General features: G+C 38.9%; 1 protein-coding gene across 1 annotated transcript in view; it reads left to right on the top strand.

The window, feature by feature from the left end:
• The window catches only part of LOC106535673 (transcription factor SOX-6), a gene marked incomplete at its 5' end in the record, with an annotated part of 36,606 nt that extends 26,267 nt beyond the window's left edge, over window positions 1–10,339 (top strand). The window contains 3 exon segments of the mRNA XM_014032734.1: window positions 6,702–6,875; window positions 9,001–9,217; window positions 9,936–10,339. Coding sequence (XP_013888188.1) covers window positions 6,702–6,875; window positions 9,001–9,217; window positions 9,936–10,242 — 698 coding nt within the window.
• Window positions 10,340–12,317: the final 1,978 nt, after the last annotated feature.

Below are 12,317 nucleotides of genomic sequence, written 5' to 3'. Positions count from 1 at the left end.
ACTTGACTCAATTTTTTCTTATTTCAAGAATTTTACCAAGTAAAATTTTCTTACTTCGTTGGCAGAAAATTTTCACTTTATTTGAGTCAAATTTTCAGACTAACAAGACAAATAACCTTACACATTCTGAAAACAAGATTATTATTCTAACACAATCAGTTCTTGTTTGCTGGATATTTTAAAACTTGGTAAGATGGACAGTTTTTGCATTGCTGTGCACTAAAACGTTTTCACGTTTGACAAAGCTCACTTCTCCGTAGGATTCGGAGTGTTTGGTTTGAGTGAGTGCAGAAGTGTGTGTGCGAGAAAGGTGGGGGTGTGAGCGTTGTTAAAAATGAGCCGTGGCTCTGAGGTTTTCACAGGTAGGTGAGCGGAGGACAGGAGTGCACGAGGACAAAGCTGGCTATTTTCCCAAGCTCAACTCCTGTTGCTGTTGTGCTTGTTTGAGGTCCCAAGTGCAACAGTGTAAATTCTGATTACACCAGTGTGACAAAGCGTCATCTGCTTTTGTACTGCTGGCTCCTACACAGGAGCAAGGAGCAGTTTAATGCACCAGTGTTTGTTTGAGAAAAATATTTGTGGCAGTTTCCATGGCATTTCAGAGCCCCGGCAGAGACTGAAATGTTTTGGACTCAGCTTTGATGGCTCAGAGAGTCAAAGGAATAAATATTTCACATGACAATGTTATCCATCAGCTCTTCTACATGTCCTTTTTGACGGTGGTCTCTGTAGTTTTCGAAAGAAGTGCTGAAGAGATTCACACTGAGTTTTTACTGGAGAAAAAAAAACTAACACAGAAATTAAAACAAACCATAAAATTATTTGTTTACAAATTCCAAAGCTATTGCCTTTTTTAATTCACGGCAAGTTTCACATCACACCCAGTCTTAAAGATGAGAATTAGAGGTGAATTTAGCGGACTCGTTCACATGTTTCCCATGTGAGCCACAGTAGAAGATCCCATCCCACCCGTCTGAGTCCTCAGACAGATGTGTTTTCATCACTCATTCTCCTGGTGGGAACCCTCCTTCTGTGGCTACTGTGGAGTCAGGACAGAAAGAGAGCATGCACCAGGGCATTTGTGTCCTTTTAAGTCCTACTCAGGGCCAAGGGAAAGGCTAGCGCCAGACGCCTCACATCAGTGTTCCCAGTGGGCGATGGATTAGGAGCAGACAGGGGTTAGAAGAGGGGATAGGTCCTCTTCCCAGGGGTGGAGGGAGGGGGCTGGGTTAAAGACTCAGAGGCAGAGCAGCGCTCGTAAATCAAAGCGCAGTTTGCATTTGGTTTCTTCTACCACAAATACATCAGTCTGCCTCTGTAACAGTCACTAACAATAGCTTACACACAGATGAATCATGAATCCAGTTTTTCAAATGTTAACCACACGTTTACTGCTCTCATGATTACCTTTGAGGATCACATTCATGATAACTTTAATATCACAAGTGCAGAACACATTACTTTTTTAATCAGTTAAAAAGGAAAGTCTTATTTTAACAGTCCCTTTGTCTTAAGTCATTTAAAGAAAAAAATAAACATTTGAAAAGATTTCTGCTGTAATTTTCATGATTTGTCGACCAAACCAAGTTTCTTGTCCCAGACTTTTAAAAGTAAGTACTGCAATTAGGTTTTGGAAGCGTTTTTTTAACCCATCAGGAAATTACTTTGAAAATGTCTGTATTCTAACACAGGGGTTCTCAAGCCATTTGGGTCTGGGGACCACCCCCTCATAAACCCTGTGCTGTTTTAAAAGATAATTTATTGTCATTTCAACCTGTAAATGCTATGGGAATATAAATTCTTATTAAGTTTATTGTGTTTATTTTATTAGTTCATTGTTCTCCATGCATTTTTGAAAACAAAAATCAAATTAACATTTAAGTGTAAATATTTGAGGACCCCCCAAGCTACCTCTTGCGGACCCCTGGGGGTCCAGGGACTCCAGTTTGAGAACCTCTGTTCTAACACACTTTTCTCCCCAAGTAGATCAGAACGTCCTGCAAAGACTTTGGTGTTTCCGGAAAAGGAAAATTACTGGGTGTACCTCCCAAACTGTACATAGGGTGTGAAAGCCCCTTGGTGTGCAGCGGCGTTCCTTCCAGAACAGAGCAGCCACACTGAGCAGGCACAGTGTTGGTTATCACAGTGCTTTACTGAAAGCTTTCAATGGCTTGAGCCAATATTTGCAGAGAACGCGGCAACCAAAGTCCGACCAACTCAGACCAGAAAGAAAAAGGTGAATAAATACAAACTGATGGGTTTTAAATCAATTTACAAAATCACAAGCAGTACATACTGTTAAGTTTATTATGCTTTTTTATACTTAAAAAAATATGTATAACCAAATACCACAAAATCCATGAGCGTTTGAAGCCTTTATTCATTCACAAGTGGCCGTATGGATGGAGCCGTTGTGTAGCAAAGATTGCAAGTTTATCTAAGCTCAACTCCAGTTAGCGTCTACAGAGAAAAGAAACCATTGAGAGGCAGGAAACAGAATTAGTATAGAAGTTAAATGAGAGAAAATCAATGGAGTAAAAAGGGGCTTCTGTTAAGAACTGTCTTTTACAAAAGCCTCATGGGAGAGGATGAGAAGAACAGCAGTGTTGCACAGTTGTGACACATGACTGATAATAGKTTTTTTCACATTAAGAGCTGTTAAAAAGGTTTGATTTTCTTTCCACTTTAAGCCCATGGGAATGAAGTTGTGGCTTTTGTGGAGAAGGGGTTATTCTTAAAGTGAGCTTGGATGATGAGAACCAGAAATGATGAAAGCCACAACAATTGCTTAAAATAGTCAAAACAGAAAGTTCAGTTTTGTGTTTGCTCCTAGTAATCTAAATGTTTGAGCTGTTAAAGAGTCTCCTTTATGTTCGTGCTAAAACACAGTCGTTAAAGTTGGCAAAAATGAAATCTGCCACCTGCGAGTTGTAACAAGCAGGCCTTTTGTAGTCATACATGGTTTTAAAACACAAATAATTCAAAGTTAAAATGGAAAAAAAATGCTATCTTAGTGCTTATTTAGCTTGTAATTTGTACCRGTTTAATTAACTTGCCACATGCTCTGGTTAGAGCAGAGCCATCGTGTTCTGCCCGTCTGTACCCATTAATCTGGCCTGATCCTGCTCTGAGGGAGAGGCTCTATTGTCAGCGGTAAATGCCTTCAGTTGGAGGTGTTAGATTTGATCCCAACAGGGAGGGCTTGGCAGATTTGTGTAATTGTTGCCTGCTCACYGAGGCTCATCCTCCTGAGCAGATTCCTGGGTGACAGAATGAGTATGACGACAGAACAAAGATGAGTAAGGAGGAGAGAAGGAGGAGGAGGAAGAGGAGGAGGCAAGGGGGCGCCTGGGGCAGCACTACCCTCTGGCTTGGTACATGGTCGAGTCTGAGCCTGCAGCTCACAGGTGCGATTGACTTTGGAGCCTTGCTACATTTTTTTCCTGTGATTCTTCAGTTTTTTTTCGCTACTGCTTCTTTATTATTTGCTTTCTTTTTTCCTTCTTTATTCCCTCAAACACAGTTTCGCTTTCACACTGTAATTCATCCTTCTTGTCCGCAGTGTTTCCAGGAGAGACAAATTAAAGGAGGGATTCTCATATCATTCTGTCACACTTGAGCTGCAGGCCTCATGAATCACAATAAATTCTATTAAGCAGGTCTCCCTCTGTTTCGCTTCCTCCCTAGTTGCCACCCAGGGGGGTTGGCCCTGTCACTGCTAAACATCTGTGTTTATTTACGCAATCACACGACTAACTAACTGATTCCTAAATGATCTGTCCCGCCTGCAAAAACAAAAACAAAAACAAAAGTTACTGCTCATCTGCAAAATGCCAGAGAAGTGCTGTGATTTTAAAYGGAAATATGGAAACAATGCTGCAGTAAATTGTGCATTTTTTTTCATAAATCAAAGGACAAATTCTCCTACCTAAGCATAAACATAAACTGACAGAGTRCTCCTGGTGTTCGGCTCTGCAGATTTCTGTAATACCTGACTGAGCAGACAGGCACTTTTCTGTGGGAGCAACTATGTGAAGGAAAAGAAAACCATGGCTCATCTGGATTCCCTCCAACGAGCCAGCTCACGTGGCTGGTTTCCTGGCTAACTATGGATGTGGCACGTATGTGATGGCAGCCAGTTGTTTTGTACCCCCCACCCCCATAAGAAGATCACCTCTGCCCGTATGCATGCACACCAGTATATAAATTGCTGAATCAGTGTCAGTGATAGAGTAATGGCACAAGARGCGTCGTAAATTACAGCAAGCGATCGCGGGGTGCAGACACTGGCTGTCGTGTCTGAGTGAGCGCCGCGCTCCTGAGCTAATGAATACCTTCATCTGGCCCTGGCAGTCAGCAGATTGCCCCGCATTGATGGATACTGTCAGCCCTCTGCCACTCCACATTTCATTGCACAATAAACATGGTTGTCAAAAGCAAACAAAGTGAAATCAATTCATCCTGTACAGTGAGTGCATGCTAAATGAAATTAACGTACTGTGGGGTTTGGTGGCAGCAGAGGTAGTGTATTATTTCTGGATTCATGACGGCTTTAGGGCCTGTAGCATTCCAGAAGGCAAAAGCAAACAGACACAAGGCTTTTAGAGTTTGAGAACCTCGTAAATGTTCTAAAATTTTGCATGTTTTATGTGTTCAAATATCTCTATTTTGCTATAGTTGAGGAACATACCTTTAATCATATGAGTGTGCATAAAAATAATCTCTATTTTTTGTTTATTCTGTGCTTTAAAGTAAACTTTTTCTTTCTTTCTTTTTAAATGATATTTATCAGGAGTTATTTGGGATTTCCAAAACTCTTTCAAAGCTTTCTTTTTGGACTTTGGCTGCTTTTTCTTCATTTCCTGTCCAGTCCTTTGGAGAAAAAAAAACATATTTTTTGACACACAGCTACTAATAAAGATCTTATTTAACATTAGTTTTTGCAAAGTTGTCAGTCTGTAAAGACAAACTTATTTGTGCTTAGGGTCTTGGAAACCAGATAGTTTAAAGAGTTATGTTTTCACTATAACCTGATCATCAAGAGAAACAAAAATTACTGTTCACCTAGAATGAACTTTTTACATTATTTATTTATTTATTTATTTATTTATTTATTTATTGTGGCTGAAGACAGACACCACATTTTTTGAGGAGACATAGTCATAAAGACTATAAACTTTTTTTTACTTTTTTGTATTTGGGGCTGAATTCCCTGAGCAGCAACATGCRTAGTTTAACAGTGAGAGAATCGTTTCTCATTGGCCTTCCAAATAAATGCTGAGAGTTTAAATACATTTTTTATTATTTTTAGGTAAAACTAAAAAAGTTCTGTTGGGTTTTCCTGAAAGAAAAATGTATTTCCTGTGTTGACACTGCACATCTGTGTGAAAAATCTAAATTATTGTCCRGATAACACCTCTCATCTCTATTTTTCTGGATGTACTGTTTGTTTCTTTTAGCAGCAGGCGTTAAAAGTACATATACTTTAATAAGACACAAGATGTTTTTTGAGAAGGAAAAAAAGCTAACTCTTGAGGATGAAAATAGTGAAGTAATATCATTAGTGATTAGCGCTGCATGAGGGTTCTGAGGGTTTCGAATTAATGTTTCTGCACACCCCTCTATTACTCATTAAGAGTTTGATTTGTTTATCAACTGAAATAATAATAGAAATCAAACCCCAGGTAACGTGTGCCAAGGCTGCTCGTGAAACGATCTAATGAGAAGGCTTCACATGTGGATAATGAAATATGCATGAGTCATCCCAAGCTTTCTTTTCCAGATTTGAGATCATTAAAGATGTATCGTAAGCATATGGAAGGCTTTTTTTGTCTTATTTTTCAAGCCTTGTTTATCAACATGTTTTTGTTTGTTGAAATATTCATATTGCTTTTATTTAATTCTTTCACATCTCACATATAAAAGGAAGCAAATGCGCATGCAAACAGAAATCATTATCAGTTTGATGTACAGTTTAATACTGAGAGAAACTCTCTTATGCTGATTGTGAATGCCCTGATTGAGAAACAGCACTTTGCAGAATCGGCACACTCTCTCCACGCTAATGTGGACCTGATTTGTTTGTGTGTTTGTGCGCTTAGAGGAGAAGAGGGGGAAAAAAAGAAATTCCAAAAGAGCAGTGGAATGACTAAAAAGAAATTATTTATTTGTGCGTATACATGTTAAAAAGTATACTTTAGAGGAATGCTTTATTAGGATTTGCCAAAGTTTGAGTTCCCTCTTGGAGTTTTTAATTTTAAAGACTGCCTCAAGTCTCTTATTTATTATTTACTTTGCCACATTTTGTGGGCAGAGTGGATGTCAAACTGAGAGGTGTGAGCACGAGAAAAGTGAACATTTAAAGACAAAACATGTAAGTGTTTTTGAAGCTGCCTCTTTGCAAACCGTTTGTGCCGTCAGTTTTGGAGCACTTAATTCCTTCAGATCAGATTTTTCACTCAGAAGATTCCATCCCTCCTACGAGCTTTGCTCTCCCTGCTCTCATTTAAAACAATATTCATTATGATGATGAAAGAGATAATGAGAGCAGATGAAGGAGAGTTTAAACTTGGCTCGTCATTTAATCAATGCCTTGCCTCGATCTCTTTTCTTCTTCCTCCTCCTGCTCTGGCGTTTCCAGGGACCAAGGAAGTCAATGGCTTTGCGGATAAACCCCCAACTCTATTATTGTTTGCCAACAGGTGGTGCTGGATCCACCGAGGCGCGAGTCTTCAGGGAGTCGCGGGGACGCAACAACAACGAGCCCCACATTAAAAGGCCGATGAATGCGTTCATGGTGTGGGCCAAAGATGAGCGGCGCAAGATCCTGCAGGCTTTCCCTGATATGCACAACTCTAACATAAGCAAGATTTTAGGTAAGACCAACGGATGCAATTTACTGCACTGCAAAAACTGTCCATCTTATCAAGTTTTAAAATCTTATATCAGCCAAAAAGTCTTTTTGATCTTGTTTTGAGACTGATTTACTAAACAAGAACTGATTGTGTAAGAATAATAATCTGGTTTTCAGAATGTGTAAGATTATTTGTCTTGTTAGTCTGAAAATTTGACTCAAATTAAGTCAAAAATTTCTGCCAACGAAGTAAGAAATTTTTACTTGGTAAGATTCTTGAGATAAGAAAAAATTGAGTCAAATCAAGTATTTCAAGAATCTTACCAAATAAAATTTTCTTGCTCCTTTGGCAGAAATTTTTGACTTAATTTGAGTCAAATTTCAGAATAAGACAAATAATCTTACACATTCTGAAAACAAGATTAGTATTCTTACACAATCAGTTCTTGTTTAGTAAATCAGTCTCAAAACAAKATCAAAAAGACTTTTTGGCTGGATATAAGATTTTAAAACTTGGTTAGGTGGACATTTTTTGCAGTGTGAAAGCATGCTAAACATTTACTGTTTTATTATATACTGTCTGGATTTAATGGACACGCACTCAACAGCACAGATGTTGATAAATTAAATATGCAATACAATCGATTGTTATAGGGTTTATTTTTAACACCAACCTAAATGTTCTGATCTTACAGATCGACCAATCATTTCCGTTTTGCACATTTAGATGGTTTTATTGCTCTCCAATATGTAAATATCAGATAAAATTTGCAGGAGAGAGTGAATGTGTTACTGCATAGGCTGCTGTGCATCACTTCACTTCAGCATACAGATGGATTTATGGCCCATCACTACCATAAGTGTTTGTCATGAAAAATGACAGAGACTAAATGGGTCTTGTCCCCTCAGCACTGGAGTCCATACATCAGAGCTGTTAAAAGTGCTGTCATCCATGCCAGCATGGTGCACTTCATGGAGCTTTAGTATTTACTGYGCTGGCTTGTTCCTTAGCGCCGGACAGTAAGAAACAAGCATGTCTCTTCTGTAGGAGGATGTGCACTGGCACGCCTATAAAGAAGTTGTTGTAGGATMAAATGTTTTTGTATAATTGAAAGGGGACACATMGTGCAAAATCCACCTCTTTAGCTGTTAAATACGTGTTGTTGTGTATCTGGATTCTCTTGGGGTGCAGAAAATTAGAATTTAGGCACTCCCGGTGCTGCGTAGATATCTTTATATTTTGTTTGAGTCATATTTTTCAATTTATGCATTAATTTGTAAATAATTAATTTGTAAATAAAAAAAATTCTGCACCACTATGCACTTCTAAACCCCCCTTTCAAGCTACATTGGACAGCTTTGGAAGCTGGAGGGAGGCGGGGTGTGAAGCGCCTCATTTGGATTTAAAGAGACAGCCTCAAAACGAGTTGATCTGAGAGACACCTCAGAAAAGAGGTGAAAGAGGGGCTTGTGGAGTTACAGTAAGGAGGAATTCAGACCAAAGCATTGCAGTTCCACTTTATGTAGACCCCAACTGAATGACTTAAATATGAAAAAAGATTTAAAAGCATGTCTCCTTTAAAGAAAAAAAAACTTTCAGTCAAATTAACTTTTGACCAAGTGGAGTCTTATTTAGCCAGAAATAAAACTGCTGATTATTTTGAAATAACTGTTCAGTCAAGGCTTAAAAAAATGTTCAAATATTATCAAAGTGGTGTTATAAAGATATTTTAAGTAGTTAGTATCTTACCTGTTGCAGATAGCTCTCAGAATGACCTCCGTTTGAAAAAACAGAAATTAGCCCAGAGAAGATGGACATGTTATTGAGTATTCCAGTCTTAAAAAAAATAAGCAGCTCATTTGAAATTGATTTTAAAAAGACCAACATCATCAGTTTCACATTCAAATGTTATTTACATTGAACTCCATAAATATTCGCAGAAAAGTCTGCAGTTTGTTACCATTACTGTTGTATTAGAAACACACACTGCTAAATAATAAGTCTAAATTGTCAATTTAAATTGTATATGTTGTTTAGGACAAGGTCAGGACACCTTCTCCTCACACGCACCACAGCCTTTTTAACCCACATTTAAAGCAATCTGACCGATCATTTTACTACAATCATTGATCTGCTTGTTGTGCAGGTTCGAGGTGGAAGTCTATGTCTAACCAGGACAAGCAGCCGTACTACGAAGAGCAGGCTCGACTGAGTAAGCTCCATTTAGAGAAGTACCCAAACTACAAGTACAAGCCGCGACCTAAAAGGACCTGCATAATCGACGGCAAAAAACTCCGAATTGGAGAGTACAAGCAGATGATGCGTTCACGGCGACAAGAAATGAGGCAGTTCTTCACTGTGGGGTACGTGCACGCTCACAAACTCCACGATCCAGTCTGTAAAATCTGTAAAACACACTACATTATTTTGACTGCCTGGAAAATAAACGTTTTTCAAGTGGAGTGTTGTTACCTCTGTTGTACAGGTTATAAAACCAGGCATGTTGTTCAATAGCTGCGATTTAGAAGATTTTATACAATAGCAGTTTTTAAATTGAGCATGCAGCGCAGMGATTATTATAGGATATAAGATGTAAGTATACACTCGGAGAAGCCTGGAGGGCAGCAGCCTACAGCCTAACACTTTAATTTACTGTGTGTGGTTAGGAGGAGAACTCTTCTCCAGGTGTTCCCATGTCAGTCATAAGCTTCAGCGGCTGTGGTATCAATCATGCTGCGCAACAGCAGACAAGAGCAGCACTAACCTCGCATTGGTTTTATGTCACCAATAAACTGGGTAGTGTTTCTGAACAGCTCAAAACGGGAGCTGTCAAGGAAAAAAAAACTCTCTTCTCCCAAATCATTTTCACAGATCTGCTGCTGAAGCAAACTGCTGAAAGAAAGACCCTATTGTAGCCTTCACAAATAAGTGCTGCAAAAAATATATATTCAGTTAAAGAAATGAGCAAGGGTAATTCTAATACACAACTGAGCATTCTTAAATTTTAATTTTTTAAAAAAGTGCTACAAACAGGAAGGCGTTTGAATAATTGTTTTATTTTTTTTTTGCTTGTTGGTCCAGCCAGCCACCGCAGATTCCCATCACCACCAGCGCCAGCATGGTCTACCCCGGGGCCATCACGATGGCGACCACCACACCCTCACCTCAGATGACGTCAGAGTGCTCGAGCGCGTCAGTGAGTCCTGAGCCGTCCATTCCCGTCATTCAGAGCACGTACAACATGAAGCTAGAGCCCAGTAACATGGTGAACAACAACGAGCCGGTCAACGGCGAGGACGAGATGGACATGTACGAAGATTTTGAGGACGAGCCCAAATCAGACTATAGCAGTGAAAATGACACACAAGAGCCAGTCAGCGCCAACTGAGACCTTTTTAACAGAGGAGGCTAAAATCAAGCAGACAACACTCATACAGGAGGACGCCCCGAAGGGATGTTCAGGTCTGAGGGAGGAAAGAGCAAAAAGAAAAGAAAAAAACTGTACCACAAAGGTTTGAAAATGTTTAAAAAGAAAACGTAATKTAACGTGAAGAAGCCAGCATGCAGCTGTGGCTTCATCAGTCCGAAACTATTTGGTCTTAATCATTTCTTTAAGTTTGTGAAGCATTTCTGTTGTGATAATTTATTGTTTTTTTCTTTTACTCATTGTTTATTTTTTATTTGAGCTCATGGTCATTTACACAATTAGTTCATTGCCTAAAGCGAAACTCAGAACTTGAAGCTAAACTACTTTTTTTTTTACAAACAGTCAAATTGTTTTAATTTAGTTTTATGTTTTTTTGCCTAATGACCTAACTGTCCAAGATGGGGATAGCAATATAGCAATCTCACTCAGGTAAAGTGTGCCAGCCAACAGCTTGTGAATGTTTTTAATCATGAAAAAAAGTGGTTGTTGCAAAATATTTCAAAATTAAGTAATGAAATAAAATAATCTATTATTATTATTATTATTATTATTATTATTAAAACTGCATAATTTAGTGCGAAAGTGCCAAATTTTTCATTTCCTGTAAAAGTCCTTCAGGAGAGGCTTTGTATGTCTAAAGCTTGATTCATCTTCCATGAGAAGTGAAGAAATCTGCTTTCGCTGATGTACTCATATGACCAAAAAATGTAATTTTGTTCTCTCATGAGCTCTGAGAACCAATTCTCAACACAGCGTCTCAGGAATGTGCGCTACGTTTTTTGCGGGCGTATTTATGCGAAAAAGCGAGTGAACTGGGAAGGTGTCCTTTTGCTTCAGCTGGTCGAGGCTGCTAGAAAAATACAGCCATTTTTACAATTTAAAATCTTTACAACTGTTCCAGGTCTACTTGTAAAGATAGTCGAATGGGGATAGCACAATTACTGTGCATGGCAGAGACAGCGCGGAGACACAGGCGGCTCTCTGAGGCAGAGAGWGCACCTCAGCCTGGCAGTGTAAGAACATGTTACATACATTGTTCTGCACCGTGTGTCGGAAAMTGCAGCAGTCTATTTGTGACAAATTAGAAAATTCCAAACAGTGTGTTTTAGTCTATATAATAAAAAATGTCCAAGTTAAGAAACTGGCACAACTACATGAGCGAGAGCAGATTTCTGTACTTTTTGCTGAGCATGAATCCAGCTTTAAACAACCTTTGTTTCTTCATCCCCTGGTCTTTCTTCACCTGAACAGAGCAGACAAATGAAACTCAGGAACTTGGAGGCAGYGAGCACTACAGGAGGTGACAAAATGTTACATCAGGGGGAGACTGACGCTTGTGATGCTAGCTGTACTTCAGGGAAGTGAATGCAGTGATCAACAATGACTCCACCCCATTTTTTTCTTCCTTGTCTCAGTCCACACAAAAGATTGTGGCATCCTTCACTCATTTCCAGCTCTGCAACCCAGTCAGACTCACAAAGATCTTAATCAGTGATTGTAATCAGGCCAGGCTGCTAAAAGGGCCAGAGGCCTCCAATCTGCAGGATTGGAACAGAAAACGAAAGGCAGCTTTGGTGGCATTACAATCTTAAATTGATGTTGTACAATGTATAGCTGCAAAGCTACAGTACATTCTGTTAAACACTTTAGCCCCTTTTGGACAGCGTGTTTAAAGTCTTAGGTCTTAAAAAGTAATTTTTTAGCATTGTAAATCTTGAACTGACACTAAGAAGTCTTAAAACAGAGCACAGTTATCAGGTTGATGCAATGACATGATTACTAAAGTCGCATTGAACGGAAAGACAGATTGCCAGGATGTGCCTCAGTAAAGAAAAAAAGGCTAAAAACATGTTTCCTAAACTCATGCATACCCTTAACAAAAGGTGACTTATAACATTAATTTAGCAGTAGTGCACTTTTATAATTATTTATCATTCTTAAATTATATTTCTTTTAATCTTCATACTGCATTAAAAATAATTGTTACACACAGGGAGAATATGATGTGAAGATTGAAACAAATTCTGGTGACCTTC

The sequence above is a fragment of the Austrofundulus limnaeus genome, unplaced genomic scaffold (assembly GCF_001266775.1).
Source record: "Austrofundulus limnaeus strain Quisiro unplaced genomic scaffold, Austrofundulus_limnaeus-1.0 Scaffold1524, whole genome shotgun sequence".
In the NCBI taxonomy this organism is placed as follows: Eukaryota; Metazoa; Chordata; class Actinopteri; order Cyprinodontiformes; family Rivulidae; genus Austrofundulus; species Austrofundulus limnaeus.
Note: the sequence above shows the minus strand (reverse complement) of the source record. Positions and strands in the feature narration are given on the sequence as shown.